The 21,674-nt window shown below is 38.2% G+C and overlaps 1 protein-coding gene across 1 annotated transcript in view; it reads left to right on the top strand.

Annotated features, from left to right (window-relative positions):
• The first annotated feature begins 282 nt into the window (after positions 1–282).
• Positions 283–21,674, top strand: part of IMPG1 (interphotoreceptor matrix proteoglycan 1) — a 126,352-nt gene continuing 104,960 nt past the window's right edge. The window contains exon 1 of the mRNA XM_014535814.1: positions 283–579. Within this exon, the coding sequence (XP_014391300.1) occupies positions 513–579 (67 nt within the window). The 5' untranslated portion in view covers positions 283–512. The remainder of the gene's footprint in view (positions 580–21,674) is intronic.

Here is a 21,674-nt window from a genome sequence, read left to right as displayed (position 1 = left end):
TATTGAATAACCACATACTTCCAGGGACAGCAGTTAAGCTCTCTCAATTGATGTTCCTTGTGGGTGTCATTTTGGAACACATTTGACCCCAACTGTCAGCCTTCTTCTGCATGTGGCAGGATGTCCCCTGGCTCTCTGTGTCACTGTAACAGGTGAATAACTAAGAAAAAAGCAATCCTTCTGTCTGTGGACACTTGTTTATAATGGCATTTGGGGTCCTGGGGCTAGGCGGACAGGTGCTCTTCCAGAAGGCTAATGAGATAAAGGTTCCTCCAGCTGGCCCTTACGCAGAGCTTACACCTGAGAAGCAGATAAGCAGATTACTCCAGAAACAGACACTGCTTCGTGTTCTTCATAAATCCGCACCCTCGTAAAGGTAAACCAAGAAGGTTATCCTCACTCAACTTGCATCAGTATTTAATTCTTTCCCATATTTCTGTCCTTTTCTGTTTCAATGAGATTTGGGGCCCTTCCATGATTGTTACCAGATTTACCAATGCACAAAAGTCAGAATGTATTTGGAAACCAGAAGGGCTATTTTTGTTATTTGGATTTTTCTCCAAGTTCAAGGAAACAAAGGTACGTTGTTTAAACTTGTTCATTTTTAAATTGCTTACCTGTAAAATCTAGTTACAGAAATGAACATTCAAAATCAACAAGGTTAGCACTGTATCTCAGAGGGCTAGTATATGAGAGGCCCTAAATAAATACTGAATGATTGATTAAATGATTGTCCAAAATGGTTTTTACTTTATTAAATATTTACTACATAATCCTAAATTGCAATTTATATTAACAAAATAGGAGAGACGAATGCATCCAAATCCTTAAAATTGACAAATAAAATCTAAAAAATATAATTACTGTTTTTTCATTATGATCAGACAAAAAGTGTATTTCTTACCTTCTCACAGTTAAATCATGAGTTGCTTCCCTTAGAAAATAGAAAATCTGCTTTAGCTTCAGAGTTTATGATTACAATCAACTCAGAAACTTGGTAGTTTTTGAAGTTTTATGTATATAAAAACTAGGCACTGAATGTTCTTACGGCAAATCTTCAAATGAATCTAAAATTAAAGCAAACTACAAAACAGGCATATTTTTTTAAAACAATGTATTTTTTAAAACTTGAAGAAAGCTTCACTTTTTTAAAGAATCAGCTTGATTTTTAAAACATGATATTTTTAAGACATTTGAAATCAATAATTTTCAGTTCTTCTTTAAGGATGACATAGTTTCAGACAATTAACATGTTAATTGAACTATTGGTTTAAAAATGTCCATAGAAAAGTACAAACAAATAGTTGTATGCTTATAAGTCACAAAATAACTGATTCTGTCAGTTATTTTACATATAATTTTTAGTGGTTGCATTTGTAGGAAGAAAAAAATTTCTGAAAAATGTTATATAAAAATTCCCTTTATATATTGCTACATAAATGATAGTGGGAGAAGCAAAAGTTTACTTACCTCCCCTTTCAATTGTCAACTGCATATAAACGTTTAATTTAGCAAAAATATTTTAATTTAAAAAATTGTGGTATTTTAGTGTATTCTGAGTTTAATATGCTAAGCAAGTCAATTTGTCTGTTTCACAAACTTGACCAGGCAAATCAGCTTTGGTTTTTTGTTTGTTTACTTAATTATGTTAATAATTTCACTATTTTTTCTATCTGTATATTATATATCAGCCCTTACAAACAATTACAAATTGCATAATTATATGTAGAAAGTATAATAACATAAGCCCACCAAAAAACTACAATTTGTTGTATACCTATTTCTATGAAACAAAGTATTATAACTATAAAATAAAAAATCCTAATATGTTACTTGTTTGGGGCTTTTGATGCTGTAAGAATCTCAAATCTGAATTTCTGTTCATCTTCAATTAGTGAGGTCTACATTAATTAGAGTTTATTTACTTCAGCCAGACTGGTTTCCCATTTGTGACTAATTACCCATCATGAATGTATTTACATAGAAAATGGTTTTAGGAGAGAGACGATTTCAATGTAATACAACTAGCTTGCCTTGCATAACAATTGGGTGTTACAATTCAAGAATTTGGTTTTTTTAATATAAATTATTTGAAAAATAAAAAAGATGTGAAAAATTACCCATAGTGCTTCCATCCAAAGACAGCGTATGCTAGCACCTTCATATGGTTCCTCAGTCTATGTATGCTTACTTAATTTTTTCATGATTGCAGTTCTGTTGCACACAATTTTATAACAGGCTTTTTGTAATTCTAGTACATCATAGGCATCTCCTGCATTGCTATCTAGTTTTGACAAGAATCATGTTATAGGTAGTATAATGTTCCTTTCCGTTAATACTCAACAAAAGTGAAATAGTTGTTTTTAATTGTTTTATTGTCATGAATATTATTCTGGTGAACATTTTGGTGCATAAGCCTCTCTCAGTATTTAAGATAGCATAAATTCACTAAGTTAAAATTACTGGGTCTAAGCAATATACACAGTTTTATGGTATTTGATTCATATTGTCAAATTACTTCTCAAAAGGTTTCCTATGCCCTTAGGGGATTCCCCTACTCCCCCCACCTTCCCCATTTGATTCCCAGAGTGCTTACAGGTACCCAATACAGAATACTAAGGCATTCAATCCTTGTTTCAAAGGGTTTTCTTTAAGCTTTCCAGATTCTGAATGTAGTTTTTCTACTGATACATAAAAATGAAATGGTTTTGATTTTAAAACATTCATTAAATAAAATTGTTTAGTGCAACAAAGGTAGTTGAGTAGTTTCAAAGAACGATTACTTCATGGAGATACCAAGGCTCCTCTCTTCGGTATCCATAGTGGGGATACCAGTTGCACTCTGCGTGTACAGCCCTGTTTTATCCTCTTACCTTTCCATTTCACATAAATAATTTCATCTAATCACTTGTGACATTCTGATGTGTGGGATAAAGGGCAGAGAGAAAACCCGCCCTTAGCAAGCCCTAAAATGGAAATGGTGTTTATCACAGTATGTGCCTTTTGCATTACATTTGGTTATACTAAATGAAACCTTTAACTAAGTTATTATTAGTTCACCAAGGTAGGTAATTATTTTAGTAGCTGTGAAATGTCAGGAAATTTGCATTTGAAGCCACTCCATTTCTTGCTAATCCTTTACTACTGGGATATATTCTCTTTTCATAAAATTTCCTCTAAGGTATATTCCCTCATTGTGGCTCCATTAGAAGAGAACAGGGGTCCATTTGTATATCTGAAATAGCTGCCTAGTGACAGTCACACTGACTTTGCAGCTCCTATATTTTTTTAATCTCTGTTACAGTCTCAAGACAGTGTAATTTGAAAGGTTCAAGGCAGGTTATTTTTGTTCAATTATATCTGAGAAGGTGTCCTTAAAATCAAAGCTGTGTAAATTAAAAATACTTTGCATCCAATTTGTGGCATGCTTCAAACCATTTATTAGATTATATACTTACTTAAAAATAAAGAAGCAATTGCTGCTTTGTGGCCCCTCTATGCTTTTTTCACTGATCACACTAAAGGACTATTATATGTGTGAGTTAATTAAGAAGCAATGACATGACCTACTGCTTTCTTGGCCATTTCTGTCAATCATGAGCATGCAGCCACCTCAAATATCAACTATATTTGCATGCTAACCCTCTCTGGAAACTCAGATCCTGTATACCTGTAATGCCTCAATCATGTTCACAGATTTTTATGTTGTTTTAAAACAACGGTTCTCAACCTGTGGGTTGCGATAATTAAGAAGCAATGACATGACCTACTGCTTTCTTGGCCATTTCTGTCAATCATGAGCATGCAGCCACCTCAAATATCAACTATATTTGCATGCTAACCCTCTCTGGAAACTCAGATCCTGTATACCTGTAATGCCTCAATCATGTTCACAGATTTTTATGTTGTTTTAAAACAACGGTTCTCAACCTGTGGGTCACGAGCCCTTTGGCGGTCGAATGACCCTTTCACAGACGTCGCCTAAGACCATCCTGCATATCAGATATTTACATAACGATTCATAACAGTAGCAACATTACAGTTACGAAGTAGCAACGAAAATAATTTTATGGTTGGGTCACAACATGAGGAACTGTATTTAAAGGGCCAGAAGGTGAGAACCACTGTTTTAAAATAATCTCAGGCAACAAAGTTTGTTTTTCACAATAGTATCTAGGTTTCTATTATAATTCAGTATGTATGTGGTAATGACCATAATAACAAGCCAGTCAGAGAAAGACAAGTATCACATGATCTCTCTCATATATGGAATCTAATGAACAAAATAAACTGATGAACAAAATAGATCTAGAGACATAGAAACATGGAACAGACTGTCGAATCTCAGAGGGAAGGCTGGGGTAGGTGGGTGAGTGGGAAGAGATTAACCAAAGAACTTCTACATATATATATATGCATAACCCATGGACATAGACAATAGCGTGATGAAGGCCTGGGGTGGGAAGCGCGGTTATAATGAACAAAATAAACTGATGAACAAAATAGATCTAGAGACATAGAAACATGGAACAGACTGTGGAATCTCAGAGGGAAGGCTGGGGTAGGTGGGTGAGTGGGAAGAGATTAACCAAAGAACTTCTACATATATATATATGCATAACCCATGGACATAGACAATAGCGTGATGAAGGCCTGGGGTGGGAAGTGCGGTTCGGCTAGAAGGGGTCAATGTGAAAAAAAGAGGACATCTGTAATACTTCCAACAATAAAGATAAATTAAAAGGAAAAAGAAATCCTGACCTCATCATTATGTTGTGAAGTATCAGACTCCAGGCAGGGTATCTGAGGTCTCAGTCCACACCACCTCTTCTTGCTTCAGGGTAGGAATGACATTGTGCAGTTGAGGGGTACCGACCTTGGAACCCCTCCAAGCAGCTTGCTGAAAGGAAGGAGAAAGCCTCGGACCACAGCGTGAGGTTTAACCTTCCAAAGCAGAAGGTCTTCAGCAACTGCTGGGTCTGAGCCTAGTGAGAGTGACAGACAGTGTCACTGGGATTTCAACCTCACAAATCAAGAGCACCAAGTCAGAGGGAACCATTTCAATAACGGATAGTGATGTACTTTTTGCTCTGGGTCCAAGGCAAAGTTTAGCCTACAATGAGTTGACATGGTTGACTTGCATAGCCATGGTAATGAGAATTTGTTTATGGAAATGGCAGTCAAGTGTGAACTACACATGCATTGCTATAACTGTTTGCTGAAAATGTGCGCCCACGGGTGCACCTCTCTACCAGCCACAGTAAATGTGGGAAAGAACATGAAAGAGCTGCAGAACAGTGGTAAATGCTTCTAAGCATATGGTTGTATCAGTAGATAAATATTATCCCATGAATAATCAGTCATTCTTTGAGGAAACACTGTCTTTCTGTTTGCCTTTGTAAAGTCATCTTAATTCCTTCCAACTTGGTTTTCTTCATTCAACCATCTCTAGTCCCCTTGTCCACCTCAGCCAACATCTATTTTCATAACTGCTCCCCCGGGAGAAGGGTTAAAAGAAACTAAACCAAATGGAATTTTGTGGAGAAAAGTCAAGACCTCAAAATTAATGAAAATTTCCACTTCAGAAATACTTTAACTTCATATAGACAATAGCATATGTAGGGCTAGTTTGTCTGTCTTAAGATTCCTGCTGTATTTATGACAAACAAAAGTTACACTTAATTAAGCCCTACTATAAAACCCAAGGGCACTATTACTAACCCACTGTAGTTAGTTCAGATCTGATCATAATACTTTATAAGCCCTACTATAAAACCCAAGGGCACTATTACTAACACTGTAGTTAGTTCAGACCTGATCATACTTTGCAGGTAGCAATCATATTGATACTTTCCTTGTAAAAGCTCGAGCATATTTTAATTAATCTGACTTTCTGAGATTTTGCTGGTTCACAGACTCAGCTCATTTCTAGTCAGGAACCTAAAGCAGAGAATCATTTGAGGTGAGAAGGTTAGAACCAAAACTGAGATTTAAACTGTATCTAGTCCTATCCAATATCCACTTAGTCTATTAATTAGGCCAATATCATATGGTGAGTGCAATTAACATGGTTTTTACTATCAGTTCAAAAGCCAACATTCCTCTGCTGACAACACTAGATGATCACTGATTCTGGACCATCTCTAACATTTATATCAGGGGTCCTCAAACTTTTTAAACAGGGGGCCAGTTCACTGTCCCTCAGACCATTGGAGGGCTGGACTATAGTTTTAAAAAAAAAACTGTGAACAAATTCCTATGCACACTGCACATATCTTATTTTGAAGTAAAAAAAAAAAGGGAACAAATACAATATTTGTATTTGCATGTGGCCCACAGGCCGTAGTTTGAGGACCCCTGATTTATATGCATGACTGGTCTCAGGATATTTACCCATATTATTCAGCTCTACCATAAAAAATGGAAGCACCAAATTTAGGAGTTCTATTACTCATTAAGAAAGAAGTATGACACTTGGAACTCCTCAAAGAAGTGGAGTCATTTATTCATTATGTCACTTTAAATGCCCACCATTAAAGTCTATGTTTAGTGACAAGTGGCTTATTTAAGGTTGCGTTATGTATCTAAAGGAAGTGCCTGGCCTGATGGATGTGATCTGACACAGTGGGAAAGCCTCTTCTGAACCAAAAATGCCTTCCTATCAAACACTGAAATTTTACCTCCAAGTTGGCAATATTTTCAGACTCGAGATATACAACTCTGAAACACCCCTTTCTAATCATTTCTCTTCCTTCCAGAGAATCTGATTATATTCTCATCAAGACACACCAGTCCCTCAGCCTCTTCTAATTTCTCCAGTTTTCAGCCCATCCAAATATCAGTGTCCTACACATTAATCCCAGCTTCTAGGGTGCTCTCTTGAACCTGACTCAATAGTCTTCTTGTTCCTACAATAGAAACTTGGCCCTTAACTTTCTGCCCCCTTTGCTTGGTTATTCCACTCTGGATAAACTTAGTCCTCACTTTTTTTCACTCCCATTCTTGAGCTGCCAAGTGGTATTAGAGAATCTCAAATAAACAGAGTGCTTTCATGAAAAAAATGCATGTGCTATAACCTTAATCAAGCCCTCCAACTCATTCCACAGTGATACCCATCTCTGATGCCCTGGCTTCGTCTTCCAGTCTGATTTCCAAACCTTCCCTCTCTCCTCAAGTCTGCAGCCCAATTCTCCCTCATTCACATAACAGTACCGTTAAGAGTAAAAACTTTAAGGTTTGCATAGGACTGCATTCAACACAGAACACAGCTGCACAGAACAGTTCTGTCACTTATGTGGCCTTGGCAAATTGCTCAGTCTCATATCTCCATCTTATGGTTTCTCGTCTATAAAATGGGAATAATAATAACAGTGTCTGTCCCATAGAGCAATAAGGAAGATAAGTGAACTAATGTTTATGAAGCTCTTAATGAGGTTCCTTCCACACAAATGCTCAATAAACACTAGCTCCTAAGATGACTATGATGACTACCACCGTTACTATTACCACTGCCTCCTACATGCTGAGAAGATGGAAGGCATTTGACTTCATTTGACATCTCTTCTTTCCACTTCAAAGTTTCTCTGAATCTTTATCCAAACTCTTCTCATTCTTTCTTGTTTCAGAGAGAATAAAATGATTTCATGTTTTTGCTACTGTTGTTGCTATCTACCTATGACTTTAACTCCTTTTACAACCAATCCCCCCAAGAGCTTCCTCTGCCGGTCTCCTTTTCCATTGACTTACTTTTCCCAGCCTAAAGGCTTACATGGAACATTTCTCAACACTGGTGCAGACACCACTGCTGGAGCTCCTGCACTAAAGATTCTGATTTAATGTGTCTGGGATGGGATCGTTATTAAAGCCATCCAGGTGATTCTACTATGCGGGCAGGTTGGAGAAGCATGATCTATTGCTCTTCGGTAAAGATATGATATATGGGTCATTATATGATGGGCCAACAGGGGATTTGTTTTAATCTCTCTTTTTTACTAAATTATATCATAAATCTATTTCCAGTCTGAAGGGAGGGGTCTCATTATTTAATAGGGCTCATAGAATGATTTGTGTAATCATTCTCTTTATTATATTGTCTCATTTTTAAAACAATTTTACATAAAACAGCACTGATTATATTAGGGCATAGGTAGGTTACAGGAGTAGGTATTTTGAAAAAGCTACACAGAATGCTCTGATGCACACTGTTAAAAGATGAATGCTTAATGAGGACAGGAACCACCTCTATTTTATTCTCCATAATATCATCAGCATGCCCTTCTGGCCCAAACCACTCTGCTTCTTGCATTCTGTCTCATTTCATGCTGTCAGCTTTTAGCTCTAAAGTCAGGAGTGTGGGTATTATCTAAAACATCTTCCTCCTCTTCATATGTAATTTGTTACCAAATCCTATCAAATGGTGTGCTGATCAATATTTAGCAACCATCTCTCCCTGGAGTGAAAATCCTAACCATGCTGTTTGCCAATATTCATGATGCCAATAACTAGTCCTGCCATGGCCAATTTCAAGCTGCCAACATGACATCATCTGGCGTGCACAATCAGCTCTCAGGAGCTGGCGCCAACGTGGACCTGTTTCAGCACAACTGCATTGTCAAATTCAGGACACAAACGTGTCCTTAACTGAGCTTCACCTTTTCATCCCCACTTCCTGGGGTCCTATTATAACAACCTTCTCTCAGGTTCTGGCCTCTGGCTTCTCCATTTCCTAAACCTGTGCGAATAGTCAGTCAGTGGCAAATCCTGTCAATACTATCTCATAAATATCTTTGTATTTCTCTAGCTTTAACTAATTCTGTTATCCACTGTACACCATGTTCCCCCTCTTGAGAAAAAAAAAGAAAGAAAAAGAAAAGGAAAGAAAAGAACTTCCAAAGCTTCCTGATGCCTTTGGAATAAAGTCCAATAATTTCATTGGAAGGTTCTTACTGGTATAATCTGGCCGATACCATCTTTTTCAGCCTTACTGCTTGAGTCTCAGCCATGGGCTATCCTCATTGCTTTCTATAAAACTTCTTACTTGGGAAATATACATCAAGAGTGTACAAACCATACCTGTGGTATTTATAAAACAACAATAACATGCTCACCTCCCAGATAAATAATAACACATCAATAGTATCTTAAAAGCTCCCATCTGCTCTGCCAGGATCTCTTTCCCTTTGCTCCGTGCCAGCAGTAGCCACTGTCATGAACGTTGCGTTAAGCATGTCCTTGTTTGCCATTAGTGTCTCCACCTACAGATGTATTCTCTAAATAATGCATTTCTGTTTTCTTTGTGATTTTTATATAAACAATACTATGCTGTATGTGTCCTCTTATGACTTAGTTCTTTGGCTCAGCATTATGTTTTAAGATTCATCTGCATTGTTGCATATAGCAGACCCTGAGGCAAAAGCTTCCCTGTTACTCTTCATTAGGGAGTGCATTTTCAGGGAACCAGAAGGAAAAGAAAATGAGGAGTGAGGCAGTGAACAAGTGCAAACCAACGTAAAGATGCCTTGCCAACTGGTCACCACTTTGTATCAAGTATAACCAATTGCTGGTCTACAGGACTGCAGGACCTCCAGACAGCCCATGAGGGCGAGAACCTGGGGTAAATGGTGAAGAATTTACAAGGGATCTCTTCAAAGGTTTGCCTCGCAGGACAGTAACTTTCCTATACTTCTAGTGTACTCAGCTGTGGACAGCAGGGGGGTCCTGCTGCTTCTCACCTCTCTGCAGCCACAGAAAATCCTGGGGTGAGAGAAACAAATACCCCGACAAAGCCACGAGGCAAGGAGTTGTGGGCCTATGTCTCCTGTAGCAGGTCAGAGCATATGAAGAGGTGAGGCTCAGAGGGCCTCCTGAGAGGCATCTGAGACATGCTATGGCCTCGTACAGATACACAACCACAGAGTCATTCTTCTGTTGATGGACTTCACCCTTGTATGTGTATCCTGGTACTCACACCAGGCAGGAGTTTCTCCAACATCTAGGTCTCTCTCTCTCTCTCTCTCTCTCTCTCTCTCTCTATTATATAGGAGAGAAACAGTATGTCATAATGTTTTCAACTTTACCAGATGATATCAAACTGTTTTTCTCAGTGTTTTTTGCCATTTTGAATGAGAGTTCCTTTTATTCCAAATCCTCACCCACACTTGGTAATGCCTGACTTTATTAATATGTTTATTTATTTACATATTTATTCACTTATTTATTCATTTTGCCAGTGTGCGGGGGGGTATATAATCGTATCTCGTTGTGGTTTTCATTTGTATTTCTCTGATTAATAATGAAGTTGAATATCTTTTCATATATTTTGGGTCCTTTTTGTTTCCTCTTCTAAGAAATGCTTACACAAGTATCTTGCCCCTTTTACATTGTGATATATGTCTTCTCTTACTGATTTAGAATAGTTCGATAAAAGTTGTGGATGTCAATTCTTTTGCAGTTCTTGCAAACCTTGCAAATATCTTCTCCAACTTTGCAGCTTATTGTTTTCTCTCTCAACGGTCACCTCTGATGAACAGTCTTAATTTTAATGTAGTTGAACTTAGCCTTTAACCTCATGTTTTGTGGGATTTTTTTGCCTTACTATAAAAATCCTTTCCTATTTCAAGACATGAAAATATATTGTCTTATAATAGTTGCATAGTTTTGCCTTTCATATTTAAGCCATTAGTATTTACTGTATGTGTATGTGTGTGTGAAGTAAAAAAACAATTTTTTAATATGGATTACCAATTGTTTTAGCACCATCCATTGGATAGTTTCTCCTTTTCTCTCTGCTCTGTGGTACTCCTTTTGTCATGAGCATGGGTTTGTCCACTTTGTTGTCCCTGAGCCAATGCCACACTGCTTTAATTATTATAGACTTATAATACTTGTGATATCTCGCAACCATGTTTCCCTGGCTCTGTTCTCTTTCTAAGAAGTATCTAAGCTATTCTTGACCCTCCACTCTTCCATAATACATTCTAAGATTAGTTCACCAAGTTCCACAAAACACCTTATTGAGGTTGATTTATATTGTGTTGAATCTATAGATCAATTTGGGGAGAATTGATACCTTTATAATGTTGTGTTTCTACCTAAGAACATGGAATATCTTTCTTTTCATTAGTACCTTACAGTAAAGCTGTGCAATCTGTAGTAATAAAAGCATAATATGCTAATTAGACTGGACGTCCTTCCAGATGACTTTCCGGAGAAAGCCAGGGCTGCAAGGGAAGCCTGGGTCCCGGGTGCCAGAGGGAAGCCAGTGCCAGCAGCCAGGGAAGGAAGGCCTACTCTTGCATGAATTTCGTGCATCGGACCTCTAGTTAATTTAATAAAGGGCTTCCACATCTTGGACTTGACTCTAGCTTCATTATATTAATTGTGATCATGTAAATGGCATTCCTATTACCTTTTCTATATAGAAAAGTAATTGTATTTAAATACCATATCTTTGCTGAACAATCTGAATTGCATCCTTAACTTGATACTGATCGTGAAGGGAATGCTTTTCTAATTCACCATTAAGTATGATGCTTGTTTTAGATCTGAGTTTGTTTCGTTTTTTTGTCAATACCCTATGTCATTTTTTTAAGTTATTCTCTATTCCTAAGAGTTTTAATCATGAATAGATATAAAAATGTATTGGATACTTCTATATCTATTGAGATTGCCAAATGGTTTTTCCATTTTAATTCATCAATGTGATAAATTACCTTAATTAATTTTCAAATATTAAGCCAACTCTATATTCCTGACATAAATCCATTTTGGTCATGACCTTTTTCACACACTGCTGGATTTCATTTGCTAACATCTTATTTCAAATTGCTGAATGCAAATTCCTAAGTGAGATTGAAGCATGATATTTTTTCTCATAGTTTCCTTGTCAGGTTTTGTAAGACTTCGTATAAAAATGGAATTCATTTTTCCTTTAATGTTTAATAGAACTCTCTGGTGAGGCTAGAGAGTTATATTTATGGAAAGATATTTGACTACTAACTGAAAATTTTAAAGGATATAAAAATAATTAGGCTTTCTATCTTTTCTATTAGTTTCTGTTAAGTTATATATTTCTAGAATTTATTCATATAAATTTCATATAAAATTTTATATTTATTAACAAAATATTATTCATGACATCCTCTTGTTGTGTTTTTCATGTCTTCAGAAAGTATAATGATATCCTCCTTTTTCAATCCTGATAGTAGTTAGTTGTGTCTTCTCTTTCTTACTTGAATTTATCTTGTTTTTTGTTTTTAGTATTTTCAAAGGAAAAAAAATGTTGGCCTTTATATTTCCTTTTCTTCTCTCTTATATTATTATTTTCACCTTTATATTTTATTAATCTCTACTCTTATCTTTATTTTTCTTGTATTTTTAATTTATTTTTTCCTTTTGTTGACCTCTTGAGATAGATACTTAGCTCATTAATACTTAGCTTTTTCTTTTTCTAATATAGGCTTTTTAATGGGGTAAAATTTACCTTTCACGTACTGATTTAGCTATATCCCACAAGTTTTATGCAGTATTTCTATCATTTGATTAAAGTATTTCTAACACCTAGCATGATTTCTTCATTGGCTAATGAGTTAATTTAAGGTATGATTATTTTTTAATTTTCAAACATATGGGTATTTTCCAGTTGGTTTTTAAAACTGATTTTGAGCTTACTTCCCTGTTAGTCTGAGAACATAATGTATCTATATTATAATCCAGGATATAGATTTGTGCATGTTCTCCCTATGCTTGCAAATAAATTTTATATTTAATATAAACATATATTTTTATTTTCAAATGTTTTAAATATATTCATTAGGTCAAGTTTAATTATATTTTCAAACTTATATATCCTCATAAATTTTCATATTCTTGCTCTATCAATTACCAAGAAAGCTTTCTTAAAATCTAACTTCTGTCATTGGTGATTTTACTTTCTTTATTCTGTCAACTTTTGTTTTAAATATTTTAAGGTTTATTATTAAGTACATAAAATTTTAACTTGTCACATCTTTCTGGCAACTTTTATCTTTTATTATGATGATGTAACTGTCCTCATGTTTGTAATGCTTTCTGCCAACTAAGGAATTTCACCCACTGGTGTGCTGGAACTGGCCCATACTAACTTACAGGACTCAATTGGACACATTTCTTCCAACTCAGTGTTCGATAACATCACATCAGTGGCTTAAAATCAGCCATGGAAGAGTATTAACATGTGGAAATTGGCAAATGCTGCAAAACAGGCCCTCTCGCCCATCCCCAAGAGTTGGTTATTAAACATTTACTAGCAGCACTCTGACTTTATATTGATACTTTATAGCTATACCAACTTTCCTTTGATTAGTATTTTTATTTGCATACTAGGGACCTAGTGCATGAAATTCGTGCACTCAGGGGCGGCAGGTGGGGGAGGGGGGCTCCCTCAGCCTGGCCTATGCCCTCTCACAGTCTGGGACCCCTCGGGGGATGTCCACCTGCCAGCTTAGGCCCGATCCTTCTGGGGATCGGGCCTAAGCCAGCAGTCAGACATCCCTCTCGCAGTCTGGGACCCCTCCCTCCTTACCACACACCTGCAACGGAGGCAGGAGAGGCTTCTGCCACGGCCATTGGGCTCGCTAGCCATGAGCCGGGCTTCTGGCTGAGCAGTGCTCCCCCTGTGAAGCGCATTGACCACCAGGGGGGCAGCTCCTATGTTGAGTGTCTGCCCCCTGGTGGTCAGTGTGCGTCATAGCAACCGGTTGTTCCACTGTTCAGTTGATTTGCATATTAGGGTTTTATTATATAGGATTATAACTTTCTTCAGCCTTTTAATGTCATCTTCTATATATCTTTTCATTTAGATATGTCCATCAGAACAGTATACAGTGGTTTTTCTTTTAATGCAGTCTGACAATCTTTGTCTTTTAACAGTAGCACTTGTTCATTTGTTTTCAGTGTGTCCCAAACATTGCACAGGACATACTTATACTAAAACAAGTTTTAGTTGTTGATCAGAAATTCTAATTTAACTGGGGGTTCTATATTTTATTTGCTAAAGCAGGCAATCCTATTTTCCTCTTATTTGCAAATTTCACAATAAATAAAAAGGTACCAGATCATAATAACAGCTACCAATGTGCAAGACCTTCCTCAAAACTCTAGACATCTATTTTCTCATTTAATCTTTAAAAAGAAACAAAACTATATCACATGCAAACATTAGTGAAAATCTATGGTGTCAGAATTATTATTATACTTTTTTTAGGTTAGAAATTTAAAGCATGTGGGGATTATTTGCCCAAGTTCAGAAAGTGGCTTAGGAAGGCAGCAGGCTCAGGTACTCAAAATGAAGTTTTTCTTCTTTACATGAACTATGATAGGTCCTTATGCATTTGAAACTTCAGCAGGTAGAGGTTTGCAGCTGTTTCTGTTTAGTCTGCTCTCCTTAAGTAGTTAAAATATCATTCTTTTGTGGCTATATTGCACCAATGCTATACATGTAATTCTCTTTACTCAGAACTCCCAAAATATTCCAGCATCAGGTTTACATGAGAGCACTAAACTACAAAGTAGTGTATTGCATGGTTTATAATGTTAGAACCCCGGCCAAAAAAAAAAAAGATTCAAAAAGTAAAGATGCTGAGCTAAATTAGACCTGCTTGGGATATGAGTGTTTCAGATATGGTAAGAATTTAACAAGATAAATATTCTCCAAATTTATAGCACTCCTAGGAATTACAGGGAGAGATACCCCATGTTCCAGCAACCCAGCACAGCTGGAACCAGAAGGCAAGTGACACATATCATTCATGTGTCCCATAAGCAAGTCTTCATTCCTCTTCCCTGATATTTTCTTAGCGCACCCCCACCTCTGAAGTTAGCTTCTTCCTGAGTTTGGGGAAATTTTTTTATAGGCTCTTGGAAGGTCTCTGAATTCCTGCTACTTGTTTCCCCACACATTTCCAAACTGATCATGGACTGAATCTGCCTCCGGCTTATGAGTGACCTGGTACTGTTCCAGCATAACCCTTTGGCATTCATATCATCCCACTATTGTGTCAAGCCAAGCTATAAAAATGCTCTGAAAACTATAATATCTCATACATTTGTGAGGTACAATAACAACTCATAATCCACATATCTCAGATTTACTGGTAAAATTCCATTCTGAATCTCTTACCCATCACCTATGTATTTATTTAAGCTCCACATTTTGAAATCTACGGAGATGGTGCAAAAAAAAAAAAATACACATGATGGGTTAAAAATTTAGAAGCAGAAGAATGAAAAAGGTTAGTAGAATTTAAGTCAATGTAAGGATGAAATGATGAAACGTGGCTTAATGGGGTTGGTCCTACATGTATACAGAGGCGGTAGCTGCCCAATCAGGGTGATCTGCAGGTTACTAAAAAATTCAGCTGCTGGAGGAAGCACTGGTTTCTCTTTGTCAGCTCCTGAAAATGAGCCTTAGCTAAGCTGGCCAGCAACTTGAACATAACTGTTCTCACTCTGTTTCACATCCTGTCTTCTTCAACCTGACCTCAGCACTATACCAACTCCGCTCACCATTTTTTTTCCAAAGCAATATGCTTTACAGTTAATCACAGCTTATAGAAATACCCTGCTCTTCTAACTTTCAAGTATTTAGAGGAGAAAGGATTTTGCTGATCTTGTGTATGTATTCATGTGAAAAGCATTTACCATCCTTAACATTTTAAACTTTCTGCTAAAATTCTCAGGCAAATTTAGCACTCCGTGAAGAAGCCTCAGTGTTGATCCTGTGGTATTGTTGGCGCTGCCAGGGTTCAGAAAGTCCCACTTCGGGCGTCTATTTATTGTTGTCGCTCTAGGGTTCAGAAAGCCCCAGTTCAGGACGCCATTTATGCCGGGGTTCAGGTTTTTAGGTTAGAAATTTAAAGCATGTGGGGATTATTTGCCCAAGTTCAGAAAGTGGCTTAGGAAGGCAGCAGGCTCAGGTACTCAAAATGAAGTTTTTCTTCTTTACATGAACTATGATAGGTCCTTATGCATTTGAAACTTCAGCAGGTAGAGGTTTGCAGCTGTTTCTGTTTAGTCTGCTCTCCTTAAGTAGTTAAAATATCATTCTTTTGTGGCTATATTGCACCAATGCTATACATGTAATTCTCTTTACTCAGAACTCCCAAAATATTCCAGCATCAGGTTTACATGAGAGCACTAAACTACAAAGTAGTGTATTGCATGGTTTATAATGTTAGAACCCCAGCCAAAAAAAAAAAAAAGATTCAAAAAGTAAAGATGCTGAGCTAAATTAGACCTGCTTGGGATATGAGTGTTTCAGATATGGTAAGAATTTAACAAGATAAATATTCTCCAAATTTATAGCACTCCTAGGAATTACAGGGAGAGATACCCCATGTTCCAGCAACCCAGCACAGCTGGAACCAGAAGGCAAGTGACACATATCATTCATGTGTCCCATAAGCAAGTCTTCATTCCTCTTCCCTGATATTTTCTTAGCGCACCCCCACCTCTGAAGTTAGCTTCTTCCTGAGTTTGGGGAAATTTTTTTATAGGCTCTTGGAAGGTCTCTGAATTCCTGCTACTTGTTTCCCCACACATTTCCAAACTGATCATGGACTGAATCTGCCTCCGGCTTATGAGTGACCTGGTACTGTTCCAGCATAACCCTTTGGCATTCATATCATCCCACTATTGTGTCAAGCCAAGCTATAAAAATGCTCTGAAAACTATAATATCTCATACATTTGTGAGGTACAATAACAACTCATAATCCACATATCTCAGATTTACTGGTAAAATTCCATTCTGAATCTCTTACCCATCACCTATGTATTTATTTAAGCTCCACATTTTGAAATCTACGGAGATGGTGCAAAAAAAAAAAAATACACATGATGGGTTAAAAATTTAGAAGCAGAAGAATGAAAAAGGTTAGTAGAATTTAAGTCAATGTAAGGATGAAATGATGAAACGTGGCTTAATGGGGTTGGTCCTACATGTATACAGAGGCGGTAGCTGCCCAATCAGGGTGATCTGCAGGTTACTAAAAAATTCAGCTGCTGGAGGAAGCACTGGTTTCTCTTTGTCAGCTCCTGAAAATGAGCCTTAGCTAAGCTGGCCAGCAACTTGAACATAACTGTTCTCACTCTGTTTCACATCCTGTCTTCTTCAACCTGACCTCAGCACTATACCAACTCCGCTCACCATTTTTTTTCCAAAGCAATATGCTTTACAGTTAATCACAGCTTATAGAAATACCCTGCTCTTCTAACTTTCAAGTATTTAGAGGAGAAAGGATTTTGCTGATCTTGTGTATGTATTCATGTGAAAAGCATTTACCATCCTTAACATTTTAAACTTTCTGCTAAAATTCTCAGGCAAATTTAGCACTCCGTGAAGAAGCCTCAGTGTTGATCCTGTGGTATTGTTGGCGCTGCCAGGGTTCAGAAAGTCCCACTTCGGGCGTCTATTTATTGTTGTCGCTCTAGGGTTCAGAAAGCCCCAGTTCAGGACGCCATTTATGCCGGGGTTCAGGAATCTGGAAAAGGGGCTGTGCGTAGATGACATAGAAATCCAGAGACTAATAAAGAGTCCGGAGACGAGTTATAATTTTGAAAGGCATTGGGGGTCAGAGGACCTTCAGCTAAAGGAACTGAAGACTGCCTCCTTGTCTAGGACCCTTGCTTTTATTAACACAATTTGTCCTAAGGCAAGTTGGAGATAATACACTTCAATGGGGAAGGTTTCAAAGGGTACAGAAGCATTGTCAGTTTGGGGAATAGCCTACGGCTATTCAGGTGTTTGGCCAGTAGGAGGCAATAACATGTAGATTAAGATGCCCTTTAACTGTCTGGCAGCCACAATCAGTTTCCTATTCAGGTTTGGGGAAATGCCTTTAGCCATTTCCAACAGGTGACTACATGTGTGACTCAACCCTGTTGAGTCCCCAAGTTTCATCAACCTTTTGATGAAACTCTTGAAATTATGACATGCTGGAATTGGTCTACGGCACTGTGGTTTCTCACAGACTTGGACACAACACCACATACCTGGAAGGCACTTGAGAGTCCATATGCCTATGGTTATGGAACTGCGGGAGGAACAGCGCCCCTGGAACTGGCAGTTGGCTCTGAGTGGACTTCAGCCAAGAGGCTGCATTAGGACCTTGGATGAGACCTTCAAGCCACCCCATGACAAGCACCTCCGTTGTGTGTCTCTTATTTCCCAGGACAGAGAGAGGCCATTCATGTTTGAGAACACTCCTCCCTACGCCCCTTCTCCATATGCCCTCCTCTCCCTGCCCCACAAACAGGATGGAAGTCAGCACCCATTTCTGTTCTGGGTTCAAGTAAAAACGAGGCCCTGCTGACCTCCTGCCTCTCTGCGCCCTGACACTCACCAGTCATGGAGAGCTCACCACTCCACCCTCTCAGAGGGCCACTCCCTCTGACAGAGGAGACAACCTCCTTTCGCTTTTCTACTTCTCCCTTGAACTTCAGTGTTGTTCCTACCCACTCACCAAGCTGCATATTCCATCAGCAAAATTTCTCAGTAACTCATATTTAAATTTGGTTCTTCCTCTTTTTTTCTTTTTTTTCTCTTTTTTTTTAGTGCAGTGAGGTAGAAGAGGGACTTAATACATATGTATAGAGAATAGAAAAAAGGAGTTAGCAACTTTTATTTCTTGTAATGGGTCTCTAAGGTTTTAACCCTTTTCTTTCTGATATATCAAGTTTAATGGCTTAATCTGATTTTTTCAATGAGAAGGAAGATAATGCAACTTCTCTAATCTTTGAGAGAAGGGAACACCAATTTTCACCCTCATTGGGGAGGGGTGTTGCTGAACGAATACCAGTTTGGGGGGTAAGGAAAGCGGCAATGGCACCCAAGTTTCCAAAGCTTCAGAGAGGGCCGTGTGCAGCATCCCCCTGGCATCATTGCTCATCGGTCTGACGATTGTGAGAGAGTATTTTCTTCATCTGTCATTAAAGGAAACCACTGGAAGTGTCCTTCATTTCTAAAATCCTCTTTTCTATCACTTATTCCAGCACACTTCCACAGGGTGGACACTGTGGAGGTTTATTGGGCACTGTATGTAGGAAGAGAGATGGGAAAACAAAGTATGGAAGCTCCTATGTTTGTGCAAAAAACGGTGGGCTTGAAATCCATAGAATGTTCTGGAACAGCATTACACCAGGCATTCAGTATCTCTGCAGAACTTTTGAGGCATGTTCAGATATGTTAAGCATGATGTCCATTGAGTTGCCCTGCTCTGTGAGAACATTTTTCTGTGATTGAGCATTTCTACTAATGTGGGGGCGGACCAGATACAATAGATCACAAACAAGCTGAGCATTTGCTAAAGGCCACAATCCCTCGCTGTTTTTTGGTAAGGTGGGGAAGTTTATGCAGGATTCAATTACTATTTTTTAAAACTTTCATTCATTAATTAGGCCCTGAAATGTTATCCATAGTCTCTCTACAGAGTTCTGTTTTTCAAATGGAGATTTTTGTTTCATAGGAATGCCAGTAAATTTTGTCTCTACTGTTAATTTGTTCATTAAGCCATTACAGCCTTTTCCCTTGGGAAAAATATAATGGGTTTGCTAAGTACTTATACCAGTGCCCGTTGCTTTCATAACAGTGCTTCTGGGAAAGCCCCATTCTCAGTTTCCTGTTGTCTGTAATTGTCACTGTATGTATACAATAATCCTATATTGTAAGCCTGCAGAGCTCGATGGCTAGAAAATACTCCTCTGGAAGAAACAGTTTGATGAGGAGTGGTCCAAAGAGTTTAGTAAGGATCCACTTTACTAAACTCGTAATCAAGAAAGAAACTAATTCATGGGCAAGGCTTAGCCCTGAAGTGGAAACTTTGTAAGCAGCCTATGACTGGAAGCTAACTTTGATGCAGAAAGGATGAAAATATACTCTTCAGTGATATGGCAGCGAGATGGTGAGGCTTGTGATGGCTTCCAGGATATCAGTCAATACCAAGGCCATACGGCCGTCAGCCTAGAACCTGAAGTGTAAAACATACTTTTGAATGAAGGGCTGGCCTTCACTTTAGCTAGTAGACACCCTTAGGCAATGCTTAGACAATCTAACTTTAAAACAAATAATGAAGGGTCAAAGGCCCAGTCTTCCAGACCTGCCACTCCACCCTTGGCCAGATTTAACTTGTTCTCAGAATAAAGTAATGTTTGTATTTAGTTTTTGAATCTAGCTGTTGTTTCATTAATTTCCCTTTCTATATATCTGGAAATTTCCAAACTTGTCATAGCTATACTACTTGCAGGATCTGGGTCAGCTCCAGGATAGAGTGACTAAAGAAATTTAATTTAAACCCTTAAATCTTCAGTGTCAACCACTTTCCTTAGCTTGCTGCAAGTTGACCTGCCGGTGGACCTGTTGTCCTCCTTTCTGCCCACCTAAATGTTTACCATCTGCCAGGCCTTCTATGAGAACCTCCTAGACCTAGCCCAATGGGAGTCCATCCCACCATGCTAAATCTCAGCCCTTTCTCAAATGTCTTTTTTGCTGCAAAATCACCACCCTCGCCACCAACCCCATCAATAACTGTCAATACTCAATATGTACAATTCCAATCTCAAAGTGATTAATGGAGTTACCTGTATTTTCCAATATCAAGCGTTCAGTACATTATGTGTTAGATAGCGACACCTTCTGGTGAAACATCACATGAGGAGAGAAGGAAGGGATGCAATGTTGGTAGCTCTTTGCCTGTGGTAGCAGAGGAATCCTCACACATATGGGAGCTTGCTTTTTTTTAGGAAAGGAGATAAAGACAGATCTTTCAAAAAGTTTTGCTGAGTAAAGAGAAAAATTGGTCAGTAGCTGGAGGAAAAGTGGTATCAAGGGAGAATCTTTTAAATAGAAGGGATCCCTAGCCGGTTTCGTTCAGTGGATAGAGCGTTGGCCTGTGGACTGAAAGGTCCTGGGTTCTATTCAGGTCAAGAGCACATCCCTGGGTTGCTGGATTGATCCCTAGTGAGGTGTGTGCAGGAGGCAGTCGACCAATAAGTCTCTCTCATCATTGATGTTTCTACCTCCCTCTCCCTTCCTCTCTAAAATCAATTTTAAAAAATTAAATAGAAGGGAAAACTCATCAAGCAGTCACAGGAGGGAAGGCAGAGCCTTTCAGCACAGATGCAGCCAGTGAGCAGATGCAGTGCTGGAAATTCAGAAAGTTCTCTTCAAGCTCCTCTTGTTCTCAATAAAATGTGAAGCAAGGTCATCAGCTGAGAGTGAGAATTGGCAAGAAAGGCAGGAAATCTGAGAAAACTTGTGTGCAGTTCTCCAAGAGAGTTTGAAACTCAATGGACCAGGGAAGTGTAGTGTAATATAATTTGAGGATCATAAATTTAAAGTGAGTCCTATTGGTTGTTTTTTCTCCAGCCTTGTTCAGCTACAAGGGTGCAGGTGTGGAGTAGGCAGAGGGTTGGATTTAACCATGCTTATGGTTTTGACTATCAAGTACAATAATGGAGGGGCCAGGAAGTGGAGGGCTTGTCATCCTGAAAGGCCAGGCAATATTAATATTTTCTCTCATTGATGCCCATGTTTTTAATTGGTTCCATTTATTATTTATTTGCTCTTGGACAGAGTGAAAGATTCTGGGAATGATGACTTGTCTAAAATATACTTTATGCCATGGGAGCAGCAGTGTGCTG

Source organism: Myotis brandtii, unplaced genomic scaffold (genome assembly GCF_000412655.1).
Source record: "Myotis brandtii unplaced genomic scaffold, ASM41265v1 scaffold151, whole genome shotgun sequence".
NCBI classification, from domain to species: domain Eukaryota; kingdom Metazoa; phylum Chordata; class Mammalia; order Chiroptera; family Vespertilionidae; genus Myotis; species Myotis brandtii.
Note: the sequence above shows the minus strand (reverse complement) of the source record. Positions and strands in the feature narration are given on the sequence as shown.